General features: G+C 41.1%; 1 protein-coding gene across 3 annotated transcripts in view; it reads left to right on the top strand.

The window, feature by feature from the left end:
- The window catches only part of ELMO1 (engulfment and cell motility 1), a 309,653-nt gene that overhangs the window by 174,984 nt on the left and 108,319 nt on the right, over positions 1-26,350 (top strand). For 2 of the 3 annotated variants that reach the window (XM_078772962.1, XM_078772961.1), the window contains exons 7-11: positions 2,366-2,529; positions 12,018-12,053; positions 12,572-12,671; positions 17,466-17,617; positions 25,436-25,514. In XM_078772962.1, the coding sequence (XP_078629088.1) occupies positions 2,366-2,529; positions 12,018-12,053; positions 12,572-12,671; positions 17,466-17,617; positions 25,436-25,514 (531 nt within the window). Of the gene's footprint in view, positions 1-2,365; positions 2,530-12,017; positions 12,054-12,571; positions 12,672-17,465; positions 17,618-25,435; positions 25,515-26,350 lie in introns of those variants that run through there. The other variant, XM_078772963.1, reaches the window with a different exon arrangement.

The following is a 26,350-nucleotide window of genomic DNA, read 5'->3' as shown; positions in this document are numbered from 1 at the left end:
TCCCCCCTCCCCTCCCCCTCCCCCCCGCCCCTCCCCCTCCCCTACCCCCTCCCCTTCCCTCCTCCCCCTCCCTCCCGCTCCCCCTCCCTTTTCCCCCTCCCCCTACCCTTCCCACTCCCTTCTCCCTCCACCCTACCCTCTCCCCTTCCCCACTCCCCTTTCCCCTCCTCTCCCCCTCCCCTCCCCTCCCACTCCCTTTCCCCCATGCCCCTCCCTTTCTCCCGTACCCCTTCCTTTCCGCCCTACCCCTTCCCCATCCCCCTCCACCCTCCCCTCCCCCTCCCTTTCCCCCATGCTCCTCCCTTTCCCCCTACCCCTTCCTTTCTGCCCTCTCCCCTCCCCCCCTCTCCTACCCTCCCCCCTGTTCCCCTCCTCGTCCTCTCCCCTTCCCCCTTCCCTCCGTTCCCCCGCCCGGCAATGCCGGGTACTTCTGCTCGTCACCTATAAACTTTTGACACATTTTTGGTTTATACCTGTACAAGGTGTGGTGTCAAGAGCCGGAGCAGACCACATACGAGTATAACTGTAGTGTACTGAAGTTACCTGCGAGAAATAGCCCTCGGAGCATTTCACACTGGATGGTGACAACACAATTTGTGGCCAATCCAATCATAGCGGTTCATTCCCAAGTTAAAGTGCAAGTCCAGAGTGAGCGAACACCACTGAAAAACGAATTGAAGTGAGATGGTGTGAAAAACGAATTTACACCATTAATATATTCAGTATCCACAATTAATACATGGAAATAGGTGCACTATGAGGGTTGAGATGCACTTTTGTGCATACAAAGTCGAGGCTCGTGGAAGAGCTAGAACATCAAACGGATCAGGACGCAACAGAACAAAAGGAGTAGCAGGAGTAGGGACGAATCACCAACAGTATGGTTAAGGGACAAAAACGACAGACTTGGACAAATAAGCGATGTGGGAGGAATGAGAGAGGAAGGAGACAACGCACAAGGTGGACAAAGGTGGCTTTGAATTGGGATGATCTGAGATGGTGGTGAACAACTGTCTTGAAGACTTGGAAGGAAGAATGAGATTGAAGAGGATATGGAAGTTGGTTCCACAGGTGGGGGAAAAAGAGGAGCGAGTGAGGGGAGGTGGGCCTAACGACATGATAAACCTAATCATTGTACAAGTCGGTTTAATAATTGATTATAAACGCCAGAGAAATGTCTACCTGAGTTGGGAACTGGAAGACTTAAGTTTTGCACTTATGTTGGGGGATAGCGGAGGTGGTGTGTGTGTGTGTGTGTGTGTGTGTGTGTGTGTGTGTGTGTGTGTGTGTGTGTGTGTGTGTGTGTGTGTGTGTGTGTGTGTGTGTGTGTGTGTGTGTGTGTGTGTGTGTCAGTCACCTCCACTTCGAGCCTTAGATACTGTAAAAAAGGAACAGTCTGAAACGTTTGTAATTTTATGGAAACACAACATTTAGAAATTCGAAGACCAAAATAGACCAACATGGTCTCTTTGGTCTTCCTATTGGTGCTCGTATCACAATACAGTGAGCACTTGGTTCAAATTCCATATACACTGTCTTGATTTGTCTATTGTTTATTGATGTCTTTACGTTTAATGTCCAGCGTATTCTGATGTCTTCATTTCCTTGTTCCACGTGTTAGGATAGTCCAATATGTGCGTACAAATGCACACACTGCATGTGCAATGCACAGATGGTAATATGGTATACTGCATGTGCATTTTCCTCTGAGCCTTATATACTCGCGGGAGAGACTCTGAGGCTTAGACTGGGAGAGACTCTGAGGCTTAGACTGGGAGAGACTCTGAGGCTTAGACTGGGAGAGACTCTGAGGCTTAGACTGGGAGAGACTCTGAGGCTTAGACTGGGAGAGACTCTGAGGCTTAGACTGGGAGAGACTCTGAGGCTTAGACTGGGAGAGACTCTGAGGCTTAGACTGGGAGAGACTCTGAGACTTAGACTGGGAGAGACTCTGAGGCTTAGACTGGGAGAGACTCTGAGGCTTAGACTGGGAGAGACTCTGAGGCTTAGACTGGGAGAGACTCTGAGACTTAGACTGGGAGAGACTCTGAGGCTTAGACTGGGAGAGACTCTGAGACTTAGACTGGGAGAGACTCTGAGGCTTAGACTGGGAGAGACTCTGAGACTTAGACTGGGAGAGACTCTGAGGCTTAGACTGGGAGAGACTCTGAGGCTTAGACTGGGAGAGACTCTGAGGCTTAGACTGGGAGAGACTCTGAGGCTTAGACTGGGAGAGACTCTGAGACTTAGACTGGGAGAGACTCTGAGTCTTAGACTGGGAGAGACTCTGAGGCTTAGACTGTCTGCCAGGTGATGATTAATACGAGTTGTGACATCATCAAGGTTGCTCGTCACTATGTTGCAGGTTCGAATGGCTGTAGACCTGCACGACAAGTTGCAGTCTGCGAGTCTCGACTGCCGCCTTGAAGCTGTGAAAACCTTAGCTAAGCTCTCTGGGGATCTCAGTTTCGCAACAGAATTCATCAGCTTGGATGGAATTGCTGTCCTCATGCAGATGGTGGACAGTGAGTGAGTGACCATGCACCCTTACTGGCCTCTTCCTCTCAACCACCACGATCCATGCTTTCTTTATCCAATTCAAGAAATTTGTTTTTCCGACATATCCATCCCATATCTTCATCATGATTTTTTTAATATGTTCTTGACTTTGTGGAGCTTTTCCTCCATCTCTTATACAAAATAATATCCACGTATGTTTTTGTCACATGCCTCAACCACATTTCTGTCCATTTACCTTTCCCGCCTTTTCTCATCTTCTTTCTCCTTTCATTTATTTGTACAACACGGCATTAAGTTAAATTGCATCCTTATATAAATTTGCATAAATAAATTGCATCGAACAACACCGCATTAAATGTCCACACACCCAGTTATTTCTGCCACTATATCCACATCTTCTTCTCTCAAGATCTTCTCTTCTTTTGTCCCCTCTTCATTTGAACTTGCTAATGAGGATATAAAAAGGACATTTCCAACAATTTCTCGTGATTCTGTACAGATTACTACAGATCACTGCAGATTACTACGGATCACGATACAGTATATCACTACAGATCACTATATATCACTACAGATCACTATATATCACTACAGATCACTATATATCACTACAGATCACGATATATCACTACAGATCACTATATATCACTACAGATCACTATATATCACTATAGATCACTATATATCACTACAGATCACGATATATCACTACAGATCACTATATATCACTACAGATCACTATATATCACTACAGATCACTATATATCACTACAGATCACTATATATCACTACAGATCACGATATATCACTATAGATCACTATATCACTACAGATCACTATATATCACTACAGATCACTATATATCACTATAGATCACTATATCACTACAGATCACTATATATCACTACAGATCACGATATATCACTACAGATCACTATATATCACTACAGATCACTATATATCACTACAGATCACTATATATCACTACAGATCACTATATATCACTACAGATCACTATATATCACTACAGATCACGATATATCACTATAGATCACTATATCACTACAGATCACTATATATCACTACAGATCACTATATATCACTACAGATCACTATATATCACTACAGATCACTATATATCACTACAGATCACTATATATCACTATAGATCACTATATCACTACAGATCACTATATATCACTACAGATCACGATATATCACTACAGATCACTATATATCACTACAGATCACTATATATCACTACAGATCACTATATATCACTACAGATCACTATATATCACTACAGATCACGATATATCACTATAGATCACTATATCACTACAGATCACTATATATCACTACAGATCACTATATATCACTACAGATCACTATATATCACTACAGATCACTATATATCACTATAGATCACTATATCACTACAGATCACTATATATCACTACAGATCACGATATATCACTACAGATCACTATATATCACTACAGATCACTATATATCACTACAGATCACTATATATCACTACAGATCACTATATATCACTACAGATCACGATATATCACTATAGATCACTATATCACTACAGATCACTATATATATCACTACAGATCACTATATATCACTACAGATCACTATATATCACTACAGATCACTATATATCACTACAGATCACTATATATCACTACAGATCACTATATATCACTACAGATCACTATATATCACTACAGATCACTATATATCACTACAGATCACTATATATCACTACAGATCACTATATATCACTACAGATCACTATATATCACTACAGATCACTATATATCACTACAGATCACTATATATCACTACAGATCACTATATATCACTACAGATCACGATATATCACTACAGATCACTATATATCACTACAGATCACTATATATCACTACAGATCACTATATATCACTACAGATCACGATATATCACTACAGATCACTATATATCACTACAGATCACTATATATCACTACAGATCACTATATGTCACTACAGATCACTATATATCACTACAGATCACTATATATCACTACAGATTACTATATATCACTATATGTCACTGCAGATTACTATATATCACTACAGATCACTATATATCACTACAGATTACTATAGATCACTATATGTCACTGCAGATCACTATATATCACGACAGATCACTATATATCACTACAGATCACTATATATCACTATATATCACTACAGATTACTATATATCACTACAGATCACTATATATCACTACAGATTACTATAGATCACTATATGTCACTGCAGATCACTATATATCACGACAGATCACTATATATCACTACAGATCACTATATATCACTATATATCACTACAGATTACTATATATCACTACAGATCACTATATATCACTACAGATTACTATAGATCACTATATGTCACTGCAGATCACTACAGATCACTATATATCACTATATATCACTACAGATCACTATATATCACTACAGATCACTATATATCACTACAGATCACTATACATCACTACAGATCACTATACATCACTACATATCATTATATATCACTACAGATCACTATATATCACTACAGATCACTATATATCACTACAGATCACTATATATCACTACAGATTACTATAGATCACTATATATCACTGCAGATCACTACAGATCACTATATATCACTATATATCACTACAGATCACTATATATCACTACAGATCACTATATATCACTACAGATCACTATATATCACTACAGATCACTATATATCACTACAGATCACTATACATCACTACAGATCACTATACATCACTACATATCATTATATATCACTACAGATCACTATATATCACTACAGATCACTACATATCATTATATATCACTACAGATCACTATATATCACTACAGATCACTATATATCACGACAGATCACTATATATCACTACATATTATATATCACTACAGATCACTATATATCACTACAGATCACTATATATCACTACAGATCACTATATATCACTACAGATCACTATATATCACTACAGATCACTATATATCACTACAGATCACTATATATCACTACAGATCACTATATATCACTACAGATCACTATATATCACTACAGATCACTATATATCATTACAGATCACTATATATCACTACAGATCACTATATATCACTACAGATCACTATATATCATTACAGATCACTATATATCATTACAGATCACTATATATCATTACAGATCACTATATATCACTACAGATCACTATATATCATTACAGATCACTATATATCACTATATATCATTACAGATCACTATATATCACTACAGATCACTATATATCACTACAGATCACTATATATCACTACAGATCACTATATATCACTATATATCACTACAGATCACTATATATCACTACAGATCACTATATATCACTACAGATCACTATATATCATTACAGATCACTATATATCACTACAGATCACTATATATCACTACAGATCACTATATATCATTACAGATCACTATATATCACTACAGATCACTATATATCACTACAGATCACTATATATCATTACAGATCACTATATATCACTACAGATCACTATATATCACTACAGATCACTATATATCACTACAGATCACTATATATCACTACAGATCACTATATATCATTACAGATCACTATATATCACTACAGATCACTATATATCATTACAGATCACTATATATCATTACAGATCACTATATATCACTACAGATCACTATATATCACTACAGATCACTATATATCACTACAGATCACTATATATCATTACAGATCACTATATATCACTACAGATCACTATATATCATTACAGATCACTATATATCATTACAGATCACTATATATCACTACAGATCACTATATATCATTACAGATCACTATATATCACTATATATCATTACAGATCACTATATATCATTACAGATCACTATATATCACTACAGATCACTATATATCACTACAGATCACTATATATCATTACAGATCACTATATATCACTACAGATCACTATATATCACTACAGATCACTATATATCATTACAGATCACTATATATCACTACAGATCACTATATATCACTACAGATCACTATATATCACTACAGATCACTATATATCACTACAGATCACTATATATCACTACAGATCACGATATATCACTACAGATCACTATATATCACTACAGATCACTATATATCACTACAGATCACTATATATCACTACAGATCACTATATATCACTACAGATCACGATATATCACTACAGATCACTATATATCACTACAGATCACTATATATCACTACAGATCACTATATATCACTACAGATCACTATATATCACTACAGATCACTATATATCACTACAGATCACTATATATCACTACAGATCACTATATATCACTACAGATCACTATATATCACTACAGATCACTATATATCACTACAGATCACTATATATCACTACAGATCACTATATATCACTACAGATCACTATGTATCACTACAGAGCACTATGTATCACTACAGATCACTATATATCACTACAGATCACTATATATCACTACAGATCACTATATATCATTACAGATCACTATATATCACTACAGATCACTATATATCACTACAGATCACTATATATCACTACAGATCACTATATATCACTACAGATCACTATATATCACTACAGATCACTATATATCACTACAGATCACTATATATCACTACAGATCACTATATATCACTACAGATCACTATATATCACTACAGATCACTATATATCACTACAGATCACTATATATCACTACAGAGCACTATGTATCACTACAGATCACTATATATCACTACAGATCACTATATATCACTACAGATCACTATATATCATTACAGATCACTATATATCACTACAGATCACTATATATCACTACAGATCACTATATATCACTACAGATCACTATATATCACTACAGATCACTATATATCACGACAGATCACTATATATCACTACACATCACTATATATCACTATATATCATTACAGATCACTATATATCACTACAGATCACTATATATCACTACAGATCACTATATATCATTACAGATCACTATATATCATTACAGATCACTATATATCACTACAGATCACTATATATCACTACAGATCACTATATATCATTACAGATCACTATATATCACTACAGATCACTATATATCACTACAGATCACTATATATCACTACAGATCACTATATATCACTACAGATCACTATATATCACTACAGATCACTATATATCATTACAGATCACTATATATCACTACAGATCACTATATATCACTACAGATCACTATATATCACTACAGATCACTATATATCACTACAGATCACTATATATCACGACAGATCACTATATATCACGACAGATCACTATATATCACTACACATCACTATATATCACTACAGATCACTATATATCACTACAGATCAATATATGTCACTACAGATCACTATATATCATTACAGATCACTACAGATCACTATATATCACTACAGATCACTATATATCATTACAGATCACTATATATCACTACAGATCACTATATATCACGACAGATCACTACAGATTACTATATATCACTACAGATCACTATATATCACTACAGATCACAATATATCACTACAGATCACTACAGAATACTATAGATCACTACATATCATTACAGATCACTATATATCATTACAGATCACTATATATCACTACAGATCACTATATATCATGACAGATCACTATATATCACTACAGATCACTATATATCATTACAGATCACTATATATCACTACAGATCACTATATATCATTACAGATCACTATATATCATTACAGATCACTATATATCACTACAGATCACGACAGATCACTATATATCACTACAGATCACTATATATCACTACAGATCACTATATATCACTACAGATCACTATATATCACTACAGATCACTATATATCACTACACATCACTATATATCACTACAGATCACTATATATCATGACAGATCACTATATATCACTACAGATCACTATATATCACTACAGATCACTTTATATCATTACAGATCACTACAGATTACTATAGATCACTATATATCACTACAGATCACTATATATCACTACAGATCACTATATATCACTACAGATCACTATATATCACTACAGATCACTACAGATTACTATAGATCACTATATATCACTACAGATCACTATATATCACTACAGATGACTATATATCACTACAGATCACTATATATCACTGCAGATCACTGTATGTCACTACAGATCACTATATATCACTACAGATTACTATATATCACTACAGATTACTATATATCACTGCAGATCACTGTATGTCACTACAGATCACTATATGTCACTGCAGATCACTACAGGTTACTACATATCATTGCAGATATACAGTCACGTGAAAAAGTAAGTACACCCCATGTAAAGTTTTGACATTTTCAACATATTTCAACATACAGCTATTTGATCTTCATTTCAACAATATTGATGGATAAAGGTGATATAATATAACAAATATCATGAAACATTTACATTTTGTACTCCATTGTATAATTTAAATAAACATAAATGCAAATTTCGCATGTGCAAAAAGTAAGTACACCCCTACATTTATCATTACTTCAAATACCTAAAATTAGAATCAGGTACACCAGCTCAGGTGCAAATGATTAGAACATCGTTAGAGAGGATCTTGGAGGAACCTGTCTTATTTAAACCTCAGACATTTCGTTTGGTTTGCTCTTTGTTGTTGAAATGTGCGGCGTCACCATGCCGAGATCAAAAGAGCTCTCTGGGGCCTTCAGAAAGAAGGTTATAGATGCCTACGATTCTGGGAAGGGATTTAAAAAGACCACCAAACAATTTGAAATCAATCATTCGACTCTCCGGAAGATCATCTACAAGTGGAGAAGATTCCAAACAACTGCCAACTTGTTCAGGCCAGGCCGCCCCAGCAAGTTCAGCCGGAGAGCAGACCGCAAGATGCTGAAAGAAGTCTCTAAGAACCCCAGAATGTCATCACGGGACCTACAGGTAGCTCTTGCCACTGTTGATGTCAAAGTGCACGAGTCTACCATTAGAAAGAGGCTGCACAAATTTGATCTGCATGGGAGGTGTGCGAGGAGGAAACCTTTGCTGTCCAGAAAGAACATCAGGGCAAGACTAGAGTTTGCCAATGAACACCTAGGCATAGACCAGCACTTCTGGAACAATGTGCTCTGGACAGATGAGTCAAAGGTAGAGCTATTTGGCCACAGTACCAGAAGACATGTTTGGTGAAAACCAAAGACAACATTTGACCACAAGAACCTGATACCAACTGTAAAGCATGGTGGTGGAAATATTATGGTTTGGGGCAGCTTTGCTGCATCAGGGCCTGGACAGCCCAACCTCATAGAATCCACTACGAATTCTTCATTGTACCAGAGGGTGAGGCCATCTGTTGGAAAGTTGAAGCTCAACTGAAGGTGGACCTTGCAACATGACAATGACCCTAAACATACCAGTAAATCCACCAAGGAATGGCTGAAAAGAAAGAAATGGAGGGTTCTGGAATGGTCAAGTCAAAGCCCGGATCTAAATCCCATCGAGATGTTGTGGGGGGATTTGAAACGAGCTGTGCATGCAAGAAACCCCTCAAACATCGCACAGCTGAAAGAATTCTGCATGGAGGAGTGGGCAAAAATTTCTCCCAGTCGATGTCAGAGACTGGTAGACAGTTATAAGAAACGCCTACTTGAGGTTGTGTCTGCCAAAGGGGGAAATACCACCTATTAGAGCCAAGGGTGTACTTACTTTTTCCACATGCGAAATTTGCATTTATGTTTATTTAAATTATACAATGGACTACAAAATGTAAATGTTTCATGATATTTGTTATATTATATCACCTTTATCTATCAGTATTGTTGAAATGAAGATCAAATAGCCGTATGTTGAAATATGTTGAAAAAGTCAAAACTTTACATGGGGTGTACTTACTTTTTCACGTGACTGTATATATACACACATGCTGTAGTATTATGATATTACAGTTAATTGTATTCTCAACTGTTTGGTGCAGTAACTACAAAAATGTACACAACAGTAGAACTATTGTTAATTGAGTATTACTACAGTTAACTGTAGTTAATGTAGATTACTATGATTTATGTCGTTTCTACGATCTTACCTATGTGTAGCTCGCCCGCGTGTCACAAGCCGCGAAAAACTTGTCGGCCTCGACGGCCAGAGCGCGGGGTTCCCCTATTTTGGAACCGGCCAACGCGTGGCGTACCTGTGCCGGTAGCTGGCGTAGAAAAAGCGCCTGGAATAAAAAAATCCGGGGCCTTGTCACCCAGCAGCGACAGCATGTAGTCCATCCATACCGATGGTCATGTGTCGCCGAGTTCGGGAAGGTCCAGGAGGCGGTCCGCCCGTTCGAACTCCGTGAGGCCGAACGTGGCGATGAGGAGACGTTTGAGCACCGTGTACTTGTGCTCTGCCGGTGGGTGCCGCAGGATGGACACGACTCGGGCGGCCGTGCCGGGCCCGAGGGCGGCGATCACGTGATAGTAACGCGTCTCGTCCGCCGTTATTCCTCGAAGTTGGAACTGTGCTTCGGCCTGCACGAACCATACCTCGGCCTGTGCTTCCCAAAACTCAGGGAGCTTTACCGCGACCGCGTTGCTGGCCATGGCGCGTTCTGTGGTCAGCGACGGCTGAACCAAAAGGGGTCACCAGTGTAGCGTGGTGCTACGCACGCAACTTGTTTGCCAAAGAAGGTAAGCCACAACGCGTAGGGTCAAAAGAGTCTTTATTGTAAAGCTCAAACTGTAGCACTGACTTGCTCGGGGCTGCGAGCCCCGTGTATATCCCGAGGCCACGCCTACCCCTCGGGCGTGGCCGACACCCTCTTGGTGCGCGGAATGATGTCACCGCGCCAGCGAGCCATCGTGTCCGCCACAATATTACAGTTAATGTATTCTCAACTGTTTGCTGCAGTAACTACAAAAATGTACACAACAGTAGAACTATTGTTAATTGAGTATTACTACAGTTAACTGTAGTTAATGTAGATTACTATGATTTATGTAGTTTCTACGATCTTACCAATGTGTATCTCTTGCCTGGGTTGTTTTGCATCGTGGTATTTTAATATGTTGAAATACGTAAATGCTTTTGTTTTTCCATATCACCTTGATTCCTTTTGAATGTCGACTAACTGTGATGATTCTGGCAACCTTTGGGACGAATGAGATAGCCACATGTCCAATAGAATGTAAACTATAGTTACTATAATGTAAACCAAGGCACTTGCAACGATACTCGTGAATTGGCCTCAGTTGGCGTTTGCATTTTCCAGGCGGTACGTGAAATTGCAGAAGATAATGACGGCTTGGTAAGGATGTTTTGAGAAGACTTGTCACCTTCTTTTCTCTTTGCTGCTTTGAGCCTACCTTGAAAAATTATATTGAGCTGCTTATTGGACTATCCTTAACTGCTGCAAAATGCTACTAAACCTCCTTTTCTTATTTTCCCTGCCTGTGTCGAGGGGTGCATGATCACTGGTCATTTTGGTTTCTTCTGCTCTGAGAAGGTTCCGCTAACAGCTTGCAACAAATTTCTTTCTGCTCCAGTAGCACTTGTTTTAACCCCACCTTTCCCCCTTTCTAAACCTTCCAATGATTTGATGTTATGGTTGCCTTCAAAAGTAGGGCAAACTGGATAATAGGGTGGTCCAAAACTCTTTTGTTCAACATGATTACTCTTGCAGAGATTCTTTTGGCTTGCCAGTTTATCGCAAATACTTTGAGGATCCCGGATGGTTTATCCCCATGTTAAAATCATGTATTTATTTAAAGTACGCAATTGATGTTGCAAATGTATGTTAACAGTTCATTTTGTCCTGTCATGCAGCTTTGGTGAGATGCTTGCATACGCCCTCACTGCCTTCCTTGAACTTATGGATCATGGCATTGTGTCTTGGGACAGCCTGACTATCAGTTTTGTGAAGAAGGCAAGTCAAGATGTCCCAGCCCTTTGACCATCAATACAGTGCTCTATGATGTTGTCTTATTTCCATATTATTTTGTGGTTGCATTGTCTTTGTTTATTTACAGGTGCACATTTGTGTTTTCGTTAGTTTTGCTTAAGATGACAATTTGCTTTTTACAGTCATGGGGGAGAGGGTGAGAGAGGGTGAGAGAGAGAGGGAGTGGGAGGGAGTGGGAGAGAGAGAGAGAGAGAGAGAGAGAGAGAGAGAGAGAGAGAGAGAGAGCGAGAGAGAGAGAGAGAGCGAGAGAGAGAGAGAGAGAGAGAGAGCGAGAGAGAGAGAGAGAGAGAGAGAGAGAGAGAGAGAAAGAAAGAAAGAAAGAAAGAAAGAAAGAAAAAAAAGAAGAAAAAAAAAGACAGACAAAGAGAGGGGGTTATTTCAGATATAATTGAGGGTGTGGGGGATGGTACCTCTATCAAATACTATGACAAATTCCATCTTTTCAGCTGCTCCACTAACATAGGTAGAAAAGCTCTACTAGCTTTTCAACTTCTCTACTAGCAACACAATATATCTACTAGTATAGGTGTGTGTGTGTGTGTGTGTGTGTGTGTGTGTGTGTGTGTGTGTGTGTGTGTGTGTGTGTGTGTGTGTGTGTGTGTGTGTGTGTGTGTGTGAATGTGTCGTTGGTTGTTGTCTCCATAATTTGGGTTTTAGAAGGTGGAATGGAGTCCTTCCAGGACTCGAAGTATCCACCCCTGCTTTGGTGAAGGATTGTGATTCATGGGCTAAGTTTGTGAAGTTTTGTTCTTCTCAGAGTTTTGTTCCAAGGGCTCTTTTCAGGATGGTCACTGAACCCCGTACAGCTTCCAACTGTAGTTCGTTTGTGGTAATATTCCAAAAGATGGTTTTTAAGATCTCTGTAAAGTTTTCGTTATCATTCCCAATTTCCCAATAATCACTGGTATCAAATTATCAATTTCCCAATTATTGGTGCTCTTAAGCTTCCCGGATCTTTTCACTTTATTCTTGAGGTCTTGGTATTTGGTCATTTTCTTGATTTCTGCATTATTTAGGCCAAAATCGCTGGGTGCTGATACCTCCATCATCAATGCTGTTTTTGTCCCCCGTCGCACCGCGGAGCGAAAGGGGGACTATGGTTTTCCCCTCCGTCAGTGTGTCCGTCCGTTTGTCCGTCCGTCCGTGCGTGCAGGCGTGTGTGCGTGCGTGCATGCATAAGCGAAGGACCGCATTCAAATTTGGTGTGTGGGTGCAACCCACGTCAAAATCCATGATGGCCGCCGCCATGTATGTCTGACGCCATGTATGTCTGAACCTTTTGAGCGGAATATCTTGAAAAATAAGCGAAGTACCAACGTCTAATCTGGTGTGTGGGTGTATCTAGGCATAAGGAAGTACGCTATTGAAAATTGGGTCGCCACGTCAAAATCCAAGATGGCCACCATCATATATATGTCTGAACCATGTGAGCGAAATATCTTGAAAAATAAGCGAGGTACCAACTTCTAATTTGGTGTGTGGGTGTATCTAGGCATAAGGAAGTACGCTATTGAAAATTGGGTCGCCACGTCAAAATCCAAGATGGCCGCTACCATATACATGCCTGAACCTTGTGAGCGAAATATCTTGAAAAATAAGCGAAGTACCAACTTCTAATTTGGTGTGTGGGTGTATCCAGGCATAAGGAAGAACGCTATTGAAAATTGAGTCGCCACGTCAAAATCCAAGATGGCCGCCGCCATGTATGTCTGAACCTTGTGAGCGGAATATCTTGAAAAATAAACGAACTACTAACTTCTAATCTGGTGTGTGGGTGTATCTAGGCATAAGGAAGAACGCTATTGAAAATTGGGTCGCCACGTCAAAATCCAAGATGGCCGCCTTGCGTCTTCCACTTTGTCAACTCACATCACTTCAACGACGGGGGACCTAGGCGTAACCCTTGTTTCCTTTTTGTTCCCGAGTACTATGTCTGGTCGCATTGCTTTGTTTTCTATGTTCACGCTGGATGGGTTCATCAGGTCATATGTGAGCATTATGTCCTTGTTTTCAATGATTGCTTTTGCTTCATGTTTCCAAGACGTTTGTGGAACTTTGTGTGTGTGTGTGTGTGTGTGTGTGTGTGTGTGTGTGTGTGTGTGTGTGTGTGTGTGTGTGTGTGTGTGTGTCCCCGTCCCCGTATGCATGTGTGTGTGTCCCCGTGTGTCTGTGTGTGTGTGTGTGTGTGTGTGTGTGTGTGTGTGTGTGTGCGCGCAAACTCTATTACGAGCCTTAGCCCAAGTGTATAAAAGAAAAAAAGATGAGAAATGTTCACACATAGAAGAAATGTAATTAATAGCCCTCTTGATCACACATTACCAAAAAAAATCGGCCTTTTAAATTTGGCCCCAATTGGTCATCCTGTTTGCCAGAGAGTTGCTTTATTGGTCACTTTGTCCTCGATTTGCGGCCTCTGAGGCCACGGCCACATTGCCCATGTTACTTTCCGCAAATAGATGTATCTGTACTCCAAGTATTGAGTTTGTAGCTTTACAGATGTGGTCGTGCATAAGGATACAGACCCACATAGACAGATAAATTCACGTTCATATATATATATATATATTGTTGCGGTTCTTCGCCGCCCTTCTTCCCCTTACCAAGGGGGGATTAATCCCCTTGTTCTTTCTGGGCTTGACGGAACCGAGACTTGAAACGTCCCTTCCGGGCAAACGCAAAGTAGGGTTTCGAGACCAACTCTCGCTCGTACCTAATTCCCTGCGCTGCCACGGAAGCGAGGAAGCAAGCCTCGCACGAGCCACGTGTGGTTTGGGTACGCCGAGCGGATTGAGCACCACGTGGTCCGTGCAGTTTAGTAGTGGAACCCGATTCGAGCGGTTCTATTCATACCATGCTTAGCCAATGAGGAAACCACAGGAACGATCGAATGGAAAAAGGAAGAACAGGTTTAATTATTCCCACACGTATATACAGTGATCGGGACGCAGAGACATAGAGCAGCACTTACACAGTCTTATCTTATCCCCCGGACTCGGGCCCGTCACACTCACACAGGGAATTGCAGATGGGTTGATGCTCAGCCAAACGCGTCGACGTGGTCGTCCAGGAACGGCCCCGTCCGGCTCTCCACGGTCCCAGCACGTCCCGCGAAGATGGCAGCAGGCGGTGGAAGGAACCTTGTAGCGCGTCTCCCGCACAAAGGCAGCCGATGAGGTGGAATGGCAAATGCGGGACTCTCAGCGCGGCTGGCGATTACACAGCCGTTATCACTCGCGCGACTTAATGCGCTGTATATCGATCGGCCTCCAACTCAACTGAGCATCACTTATAAAAGCGCGTATTTCGGTTCATGCGCGTCTTGCTTCACCCGCGTATCTCTCACAGTTCTCTGATGCTCACAACTCTTGCTCGTCAATGATTCCTCTTGGTTGGTTAGTGCGCGCGAGTTCTCCCTGGGCAGCAGTTCTCTCAGGGGCAAGTCCTTTTGCTGCAAGTCCTCTCGGGGGCTTTGCGCAACTGGTTATATAGATGCGCCCCCGAACCTTCTCGAACCCCCTCGAACCTTCTTACCACGCCCTGTGACGCAGTGCTGCCGCCACCACCTCTGAGCCCTGATTGGCGGCTCGTGCTTACCGTCAGCGCCTCTGCCGCCCCTCATTCGGCTCCGCCCCCACCCTCCTAGGCCTGCCTCGTGCTAATTCGCCCAAAATGAACCAAAGTCAGCGCAAAGGGGCATGAGGCTAGGGAGTCTGGAGAGTCAGTATAAGTAGGACCTATTCTCCTGACTCGACTCAACGCAGAACTAACATAGGAAAAGGACTAAGCTCACAAATACTAAGAAATAACTACACCATCACGAGGCTACATGTTGCTTGTGTGACTAACTATGAGGGGGAAATTTTAACCTTTATTATACTCACTGTACAAACTCAAAACCGCAACAATATATAATTATAGAACGTATAAAGTTAATCTGATGATTAATTTAATGTTGTGTGGATAAAGCATGAGCCAAGTGGCCTTTTCCTCAGTTTCCTTGTATATTATGTAAAACATTATGAATATTGGCATTTAATGCCTTTTTTTTTTTGCTAATTATCCTTTTTTGTTAAAAATAATACGCAAACATACACCACAACATGTAATAACGTTTAATTATTTTTCGGTACATGGCTGGCCTTGGAAAGGGTGGAAATGCGAATGGTTCGGTGGATGAGCGGAGTATCGTTGAGAGAGAGGAAGACAAATGATGAATTGCGAAAGATGATGGGAATATTGCCTGTGATTGATGCTGTGAAGAGAAACAGGTTGAGATGGTTTGGTCATGTGTTGAGGAAGGATGAAAGTGACTGGTTGAGAAGAGTGATGGAAATGAATGTAGAAGGAAGTAGAGGATGGGGAAGACCGAGAAAGACTTGGCTAAAGATGGTGGAAGAAGAAATGCGGGCAAGGGGGTTAACAAAGAGAGATGCAGAAAATAGGGCAAAATGGAGAAGATTGTCATGGGGACCACAAGGCTAACCCCCGCTCTAGCAGGGGAAATGGCCATAAAATGCCTGTTGTTGTTGTTGTTGTTGTTGTTGGTAAATGGCTGGCTATGAGTGATTTATAACAAATGAAATTTCCTGTTCATGTGAGCGTTTTTGTTGGGATGCTTCGTCCTGTAATATTTTGCTATGTAATTGTTTACATATTGTATTGTGTATCCCAAACAAACAGCACTTGGTTGCACTTGCCATGCCTTGCCTCACCTTGTTTTGTTTCTAACTTTTGCCCCCAACCCAATTTGTTCAGTAGATTGCAGGTTACGTGCGCTCGCCAGGCCTAGACGTGACACTCCTCCAACGTTCATTGGCCATCCTCGAATGCATGGTGCTCAACAGCAGCAACCTTTACAAGGTGGTCTCACAGGAGATCACTGTGGGTCACCTCACCAACCACCTACAAATGTATATTCTGCTCCTTCCTTTTAAATATATATATATTTAAATAACTGAATGTGTTTATCATATTCATATTATGGGGTTGCTGAATTATCAAGGTACACAAGCAAGATTTTTGAACCTGTTCCTTTTCTATACAGAAGTCTAGGCTCATGGAGGATCTAAGTAACAGAGAGCAGCAGATTCACAGACTAAAACAATTGCACAGAGAGACAAAGACATTGCGCATGAATGGAAGAATGGCAGATTGGCAGAAAGGAAAGGGGGTTTGTGAGAGTACAAGATTGCAGGGGTGGGCATGGGAGAAAGAAAGAAGTGGTCATTGGCAGCACTTTTGAAAGACTGGGTTTTTGCGCATTATATTACAGACACACACAGTCTATTCCACAGATGATTGAAAAGAGGTATCAATGCATGGTGGTGAGCGCTCGACCTATAATTGAGAATGGTAAGTAGGTGAGGGATTCTGGAAGGACACACGCAACCTGGATCGGCTTAGGGACGACAGAGATAAGAGATGGTGGGAGGAAAACTGCCTGCAGTGGATGAGAAGAAGATCTTGGGATTCGGCCTCCTGATGAGATATGCCAATAACATGAAAACCCTTGGGCTTGATTGCCTCCAGGGGAGCAAGATGGGAAGCAGCTGCACCAACCCAATATGAGGACCCATACTCAATGATACTTCGGATGAAAACCTTACACACTGTAATCTGCTTTGAGCACGAGTGCAGAATATAGACTTAGCTCTGCAAAGAATGCATGGGTATCTGCCTGCCTTGGAGGCCCGTTTGTCGATGTGGTCCACCCACGATAGCTTGTGCGCCTTCGGACCTTCAGGGACTACACGTTCAGGGGTTGGCTAGAGAAATAGACCGGGTGTTTGAAATCGTATCTTTCAGGAGGGACGGTGTAAGAGCATAAGATGTTTTCTGCATTAAAACAAGTATTCTAGGATAGTTGACAATTTACATTCTTTTCTAGATCTGCAGAGATGGATGCTGCAGCAGCGTGCCTTTCAGAGGTGTTTTACAAAGTTGTACTGAGGATTATCTAGAGAGGGGAGAAGTCATTCATGTAGACCAAGAATATGGTGGGCCCTCAAGTACTGCTTTGCGTGATGCCATCCTCTAAAGCGAGATCTCCAGATGGAATGCCATCAAATCAACACTTTTTAAATTCACAAAGAAGCATCCGATAACCATTTGAGGAAGGGCCCCTGGATACCATTAGCAGACAGGTTACAAATGAACGCTGATTGCTTGACATTATCAAAAGTTTGAGAGACTTTCAGAGAGAGAAAGAGAGAAAGAGCACCTTCAATGCATCCATTCATTGTTCATTTAAAAGCTACATGCCCATGGTAGGATAGCTGTGGCCGAAGCCAAACTGATGACCAGAGATTCTAGAGTTGGAAAAGAGACAATGCCTGAGGTCTGCAGCAACGATAGATACTACCACTTACCGCTTACCAGCAATGAAACTTTGATTATGATGGAGAGAAATCTGACCAGTCTGCAGTCGAGTGGATCAGGTTTGAGCCCTTCTTGTTAATAAGTCTGATGTTTGCAACATTCTAAGATGCAGGTAAAGACCAAATGTTACACAATGTGCGATAAAACACATTGCTCCGCTTCTTGGGAACTCGTCTATAAAGCCTTGTATATAGCGCTTTTCATTTCGCATAAAATCTCAAAGCACTGTGCATAATTGGACAGCTGCACAGTCCTTCGGGAAGAACTTAGCACAGCAGAATGTTCAGTAGTTCTCTGACCTTGGATACCAGTCGGGAAACATTGTCACCCCAAGAGAGGTTGTGACAGATGGCGATGCTGATATGCTCCTGCAACTGAGCTTATGGCAATGATTGACCAGGCTAGCATTGCAGAGGGATAGGATTGAAGGCCATGTATATCTTATGGACCACAGATCTCCCCCACACCCCCCCCCCCCCCTATCTCCCCTCAACAACAACAACAACATGCATTTTAAGGTCATTTTGCCTGCAAGAGCGGGGGTTAGCCCCCTATCTCCCCTCCTGAGTCAAAATTGAGGGACATTACAAGAGAATGGTGTTACTTGGTTTTAGGACCGTAATATGGTGTTATCAGCAAAATGGTAAACAAGGTTGTCTAAGGTAGCAGAGTGGCTGTCTACATAAACCAGGAAAGGGATTGGCTCAATATACTGCACTGATGGATACCAGTTGCCTCATCAAGTATTGCAGAAAGTACCACATCAAGTGCTTTCTAGCACAGGTGAAGTTGATGAATCGGGCATGGAGCGGACTCTTAATCCTGTTGGCTGCTAGCTTGAAAGAAAGGTGCCCATTGGTCGAGGAAGATGGAGTTTGGGTTTAAAAGCATCTGCCCATTGTTGTGTTTGCAAGAGCAGCATGCCCAGGGGTGCAAATAGCCAGCGCATAAACTAAACTGATGTTCAGAGAACATCATGTGAAGAACGGAATGTTTTTAATTATTATCCCAAAATGGCTGTAACAACCTGAATGGCTATGGCTCACAGGTCTGTAGTTTAATGTGTCTGGTTTTTTGGCCCTTTTTGTGAATTGGGGTGGCATTGATGGCCTTTCTTGCAGCTACGAGGAAGCTCTCTGTGAATGAGCTTGCAAAGAGGAATGAGGGCATGATAGCCAACTCAGCTGCGAATATGATGACCCAATGCTGATATTATTTGGTCCAGTGGCAAAAGGATCATTAGGATTTGAAGAAGTGTTCCTCAATTCATGATGTGAATGACGCATGAAGCGGTGAATAATTGATGTGTGGGAATAAGGTAGGGATGGAGTTTGAGGAGTTGGAGGCAGTCCTTTGAGTCAGATGAAGCTTCAGTACTCAGTCTGCCTTTGTTGTACACCGCTCCTTTCCTATGCCATCTCCAGGCGCTGCATAACGTTATTGCCGGCCACCGAAGGGGGCCCGGAAATGATGCACGCTGAAAGGGAGTACTCAGTTTTCACTCCGGTTGTTTGTTTGTTTGATTGTTTGCTTGTTTGTTTGTCCAGGCGATATCGCAGCCATCCTTTGAGCTAAGAAGCTCAAATTTCAGCACAATAGTGAGAAAGTGCTTTGACAAAACAGTATTTTTTGTTTTTTGATTAATCAATTAATTAATTCGTTATTTAATTATTATCGATTAATTAAGTACTTATTTGTAGCCTGGTGTTCGCTCAGCGGTTAGGGTGCTGGCTTGGGATCCTAGGATCCTGGGTTTGAATCCCGGTTGATTGCTAAATTTACACTAGGAGGGGGGGTTTGATTAAATTAACGCCAGGGGGATTAACGCCAGTGGGGAATCCACAAAAGAGTGCTGGTAATTCCCTGTGTGTCGCAAGAGGCGACTATCAGGGTTGGCGGCAGGAAGGGCATCCGGCCATAAAACATTGCTTCAAAAAGGGGACCACGGTACCAGAAAAGGCCAACCCTTGCTCTGCGAGAAAAAATGGCCTCTAAAGGTGGTTCAATTAAGTACAGTGAAACCTTGACTTACGAGTGCACCAACTTACGAGTTTTCCGAGATACGAGCCGTCGCTCGGGCGGTTTATTGCTTTGTGATGCGAGCCGAGATCTGAGTTACGAGCTTACGCCACCCGCCACCAGGTGGGTTCCGGTCACGTGGTTATCTTGCCGTGCAAGCATCTCTGCCGTATATCGCTGCTGCTTTGTTTTCGCATTTTGGTTATTTTGGAGCTTACGCCACCCGCCACCAGGTGGGTTGCCTGTCACGTGGTTATCTTGCCGTGCAAGCATCTCTGCCGTATATAGCTGCTACTTTGTTTTCGCATTTTTGTTAATTTGGAAAATTTCTTAGTTTTAACCATGGGTCCTAAGAAATTGAGTGCCAAGGGCAGTACTGAGAAGAAGAGGATGATGATGTGCTTGGATATAAAACACGCAATCGTCGAAAAACATGAGCGAGGTGTGCGTGTTGTCGACTTGGTGAGGCAGTACGATCGTAGTACTTCTACGATATGTACGATTTTGAAGCAGAAGGAGTCGATAAAGGCTATAACGCCAGCCAAGGGCGTTACGATTATTTCAAAGCTCCGGACCTCTGTCCATGAAGAGATGGAGAAGTTGTTGTTTGTGTGGTTGACGGAGAAGCAGCTCGCAGGAGATACCGTGACCGAGAGCATCATCTGTGAGAAGGCCCGAGACATTTACGGGGATTTGGTGCAGCAGACGGCGGGAACATCAAAGGACGAGGCATCGGAAGTCATTCAAAGGCAGTCGGGGATGGTTTGATAATTTTAAGAAGAGGACCGGCATTCACTCCGTCGTCAGGCATGGTGAGGCAGCAAGCTCGGATGTGAAGGCAGCTGAAGATTTTATTATAACTTTTGCCGAACTGATAGAAGCCGAACGATACATCCCCCAGCAAATCTTCAACTGTGACGAGACAGGGCTCTTCTGGAAAAAGATGCCGAGGAGGACGTATATAACGGCAGAGGAGAAGAGCATGCCAGGCCACAACTTGTTCAGAGTGCCGGCGATAGCTCGCCTTCTCTTTGTGGAAGACACGGTGATTTTTTTTTTTTTTGTATACAAGATCGAGGCTCGTGAAAGAGCTAACATTAATCACACAAAAAGACAAACAGACACACAAAACACAAAAAACAAGGGGAGCGGCAGACAATATGGGGAGAGAGGGGGAAGGACACAAACACAACATTTGAGAGCAGGGACATCGGGAGGACTTGGGGGGAGGTGGGAGAGGAATAAAACATATGAACACTGCAAGGACTCTGGGGTGAATTACCGGGGGTAGAAAATATCAAGGTTTTCGATGGGTCATTGATGAGGTCATTTCGATGAGGTCATTGATGAAGACCAGAAATAGCACAGGGCCCAGAACACTACACAGATCCTCATTTCGATGAGGTCATTGATGAAGACCAGAAATAGCACAGGGCCCAGAACACTACACAGATCCTTAACATCCAACAACTAATGGGACGCAAACGGGGCGCCCAGTTTAGCGGTACACACATTGATGAATCACCCTGCCTGTGAAACACCGACATGACAGGTTATAGCTGGGTCGGGATTCAAACCCAGGCTGGACAGTTTAGAGTCAAGTGTGCGTACCTCCAGTCCAGGCCATCCTGCCAACTTGTATGCTGCATACAGGTGAAATATAAAGCGCGAGATATTTTTATATATACTGTATATTTAAAAAAAAATTGGTGTGGTTTTTGGCGGGCTGGAACGGATTAATAGCATTTCAATGCATTTTAATGGGGAAATTTGATTTGAGAAACGAGCAAATTGAGTTACGAGCTCGGTCACAGAACGAATTAAACTCGTAAGTCAAGGTTCCACTGTACTTATTTATTTGCTTTTTTCATCTGGGCAATATCTCAGCTTGGAAGCTGATATTTGGACATGACAATGACCAAGTGATTTGGCTGTAAAGGATATTTTTGATTTATTTATTAATCAATTAATCACTTAATTCATTAATTTATTTAAAGTTACAGATTCGGATGAAACGGAGGTGGTTTAGGTATTCTATTAGCCAATTGATTCATTATTTAATTATTTTATGATTATGATTTATTTATTTTCATTATCAATCATTTATTTATTTTCTTTTTCATCTGGGCAATATTTAGGCACCTTTTGAGCTGGGAAGCTAATATTTGGACACAACAGTGACCAAGTGATGTGGCTATAAAGGATATTTTTGATTTATTTATTAATCAATTAATCACTTAATTCATTAATTTATTTAAAGTTACAGATTCGGATGAAACGGAGGTGGTTTAGGTATTCTATTAGCCAATTGATTCATTATTTAATTATTTTATGATTATGATTTATTTATTTTCATTATCAATCATTTATTTATTTTCTTTTTCATCTGGGCAATATTTAGGCACCTTTTGAGCTGGGAAGCTAATATTTGGACACAACAGTGACCAAGTCATGTGGCTATAAAGGATATTTTTGATGTATTTATTAATCAATTAATCGATTAATAATTATTTATTGATTAATCAATTAATTATTTATTTTTTTGATTAATGACTTATTTAATAAATTTAAAAAAAGTTATAGCTTCAAATGAAGCACTGGTGGTTTACGTATGCTATTAGCCAATTGATTAAGAAAATATTTTATGGTTATTTATTGATTTTAATTATGCAATTAATCAATCAATTATTGCACACATCTCCGACCCAATACAGACTCTATGAGCCTTATGGCGATATTGCCGGGGTCCGGAGGCGCCGCGGCAATGCCGCGCTGGAGGGTATTTATTTATTTGGTATGGGGGTGGTGTACTTTGAATGTATCTGTACTTGTTCCATATCTCGTCACAAAAGAGAGCAGGGGCAGAGAAGTTCTACACATCATATAAAGAACAGGAAAGATGGCACTAAGGCTTGAAAGAGGGTTAGAATTTAATGATGAGCTTGCTGGCATGGGCCCGTATGAATGTGTTCGGTCTATCTTGCATGTCCTGGCTGCAACGTCGCATGATACACTTCCTCTCTGTTTTCTTTGATATCGGACCTGTCCACCGTTCCTCGTGCCATAGACTCCGATCCCTCCCTCCATCAATCCCCACCCCATATTCATTGTGCAGCAGGCCATGCCCCAAGTTCATTGTGCATCAGGCCATGCCCCAAGTTCACCGTGCAGCAGGCCATGGTCCGATTTCATTAGTGCAGCAGGCCATGGCCCAAGTTCAATGTGCAGCAGGCCATGCCCCAAGCTCATTGTGCAGCAGGCCCTCTCCCCAGCTGCAGCTCTTCCTTCTTTTCCTTCCTAAATATAAAGCTCATCTTCACATTTCCCTAGTCAATGAAGCAGTCTTGAGGAGTAATCTAGGTTGATACTTGTAGGTGTTGATGATGTGCCACCTTGAATTAATGGAGATCCATTCCTCCATTCCCTTAGGCTGGTAGCTCATCAACATATTATGTAGTAGCTAATTCCAGCACAGTCTAGCGGTCTGTGTTGGTAGCTCAAGAGGGTAAAGCACAATAATAAAATGGTTACAGTTATCCACCTTGTGATCTTCACGGTGGATAACTCTAACCATTGTATTCTTATGTTTCATCAACGCCCTTTTTTAAGTCATGTGTCTATTTTGTACTTTTATCAGTCTGACATACATTATCTGTTCACTTTGTTTATTGCGTCATGCTTGTCCTATCATTCCTCCATTCACCTATTCCATAAGTCTCGGACACCTGTTTAGTTATTTTGACGTGTTTGTACCTGTGACTGGCCATTCAGGCCAACCTGCTCCACCCACAGGTTTTGTCCACCTATGGTTTGAGTTTTCAAAAGTGCATTAGGTCATACGATCTTGTCGCATTAGCTGTTTTCAATTTGAAGTTTCAATAAAGACTTGTTTTGGCATTACATCTACTTTTTTAGATTATTTCTCCAAAATGAGTGGGCTCGCTAATATTGTTACCTCCGCCGCCAAAGGTGGATGGAGGTGATGTTTTCACCCCTGTCTGTCTGTCTGTCTGTCTGTTTGTTTGTCTGTGAACAAGATATTTCAAAAGGTTTATGGATTAAATTTTGGTGAAGATCCGGATCCGGATCCAGGTAGTCGAATTTTTAAAGTGATTCTTCACCTTTGAGTGAAATAACCAACCAGGTAGAGGTATGTATGCTCGCTACTGAGTGCCGTTCTAGTTTGTTCTGCGTTATTGCCAGTCGTCACGGGAGCTTCAAACCTTTCGAAGACGCATTCAAGTTCGCAAGTAACTCGTATGCTTCAGTAGAACAACTTTTCTTTTTATATAGTTTTGTGTTTTACCGTTTTCCCTGTTTGGTGTGAGCAGGTCAAATCAGGAAATTCAAACGAATGCTGTGGCTCTTCTCAACGCGTTGCTCCTGAAAGCCCCAGATGAGGCCAAGCAGGTAAATGGAATGCAGAGTGACATACAAAATCTGTGCATCCTTCCCTACCCCTCATTCCTTCCCACTCCCATTATTTGTCCAAGTCTCCCTGTATTTTGTCGTTCAACTCTGCTGTTGGTATTCTCTCTCTCCCCCTCTCTCTCTCTCTACTGTTCCTTTAGTTCTGTTTCATCTTGATCCATTCAATGTTCTAACTCTTCCATGAGCCTTGACTGGGTATACAAAAATAATAATAAATTATTGCATCGTTTTTTCAATCAGCTAAATTAGGTGTTTACATCTGTTCAGCCCTTCTCTACTCCAAGGCTGCCCATAATTACTCCCGCCAGGGAGTAATGCATTCACTCGTGTCCGTGTGTGTGTGTGGGTTGTGTGTGTGTGTGTGTGTGTTCGTGTGTGTGTGTGTTCGTGTGTGTGTGTGTGTGTGTGTGTGTGTTCGTGTGTTTGTGAACAAGATATCTGGAAAAGTTCTAAACGGATTTGGATGAAAGTTGGTGGGATGATTGCCCTTGGGATAAGGAAGAATTGATTCGTTTTTGGTGAAGCTCAGGATATTATTCCGGATCCAGGAATTTTTTGAAGGATTTTTTTACCATTGGAAGATAGGGCTCATTTTTCTTTAACATTATCTTCTATATATTCTATGTTTAACATTGTGATATGAAAATAGTTTTCATATTTGTTGTAAATGTAGTTTAAACTCGTGGTTATGCGTTAGAGCGGTGTATTTTTTTTAGCAGCGTCGTCTTCAATGTTCATTTTTTTTCTAATAAAGACATATTCTGTCATTTTAAAACCACCAAAGTGTGTATTAGGTTTCCCCGTTTCATAAAATG

The sequence above is a fragment of the Myxine glutinosa genome, chromosome 2 (genome assembly GCF_964187855.1).
Source record: "Myxine glutinosa chromosome 2, kmMyxGlut1.1, whole genome shotgun sequence".
In the NCBI taxonomy this organism is placed as follows: Eukaryota; Metazoa; Chordata; class Myxini; order Myxiniformes; family Myxinidae; genus Myxine; species Myxine glutinosa.
The sequence above is the reverse complement of the archived record's forward strand: the minus strand, read 5'-3'. Positions and strand labels throughout refer to the sequence as shown.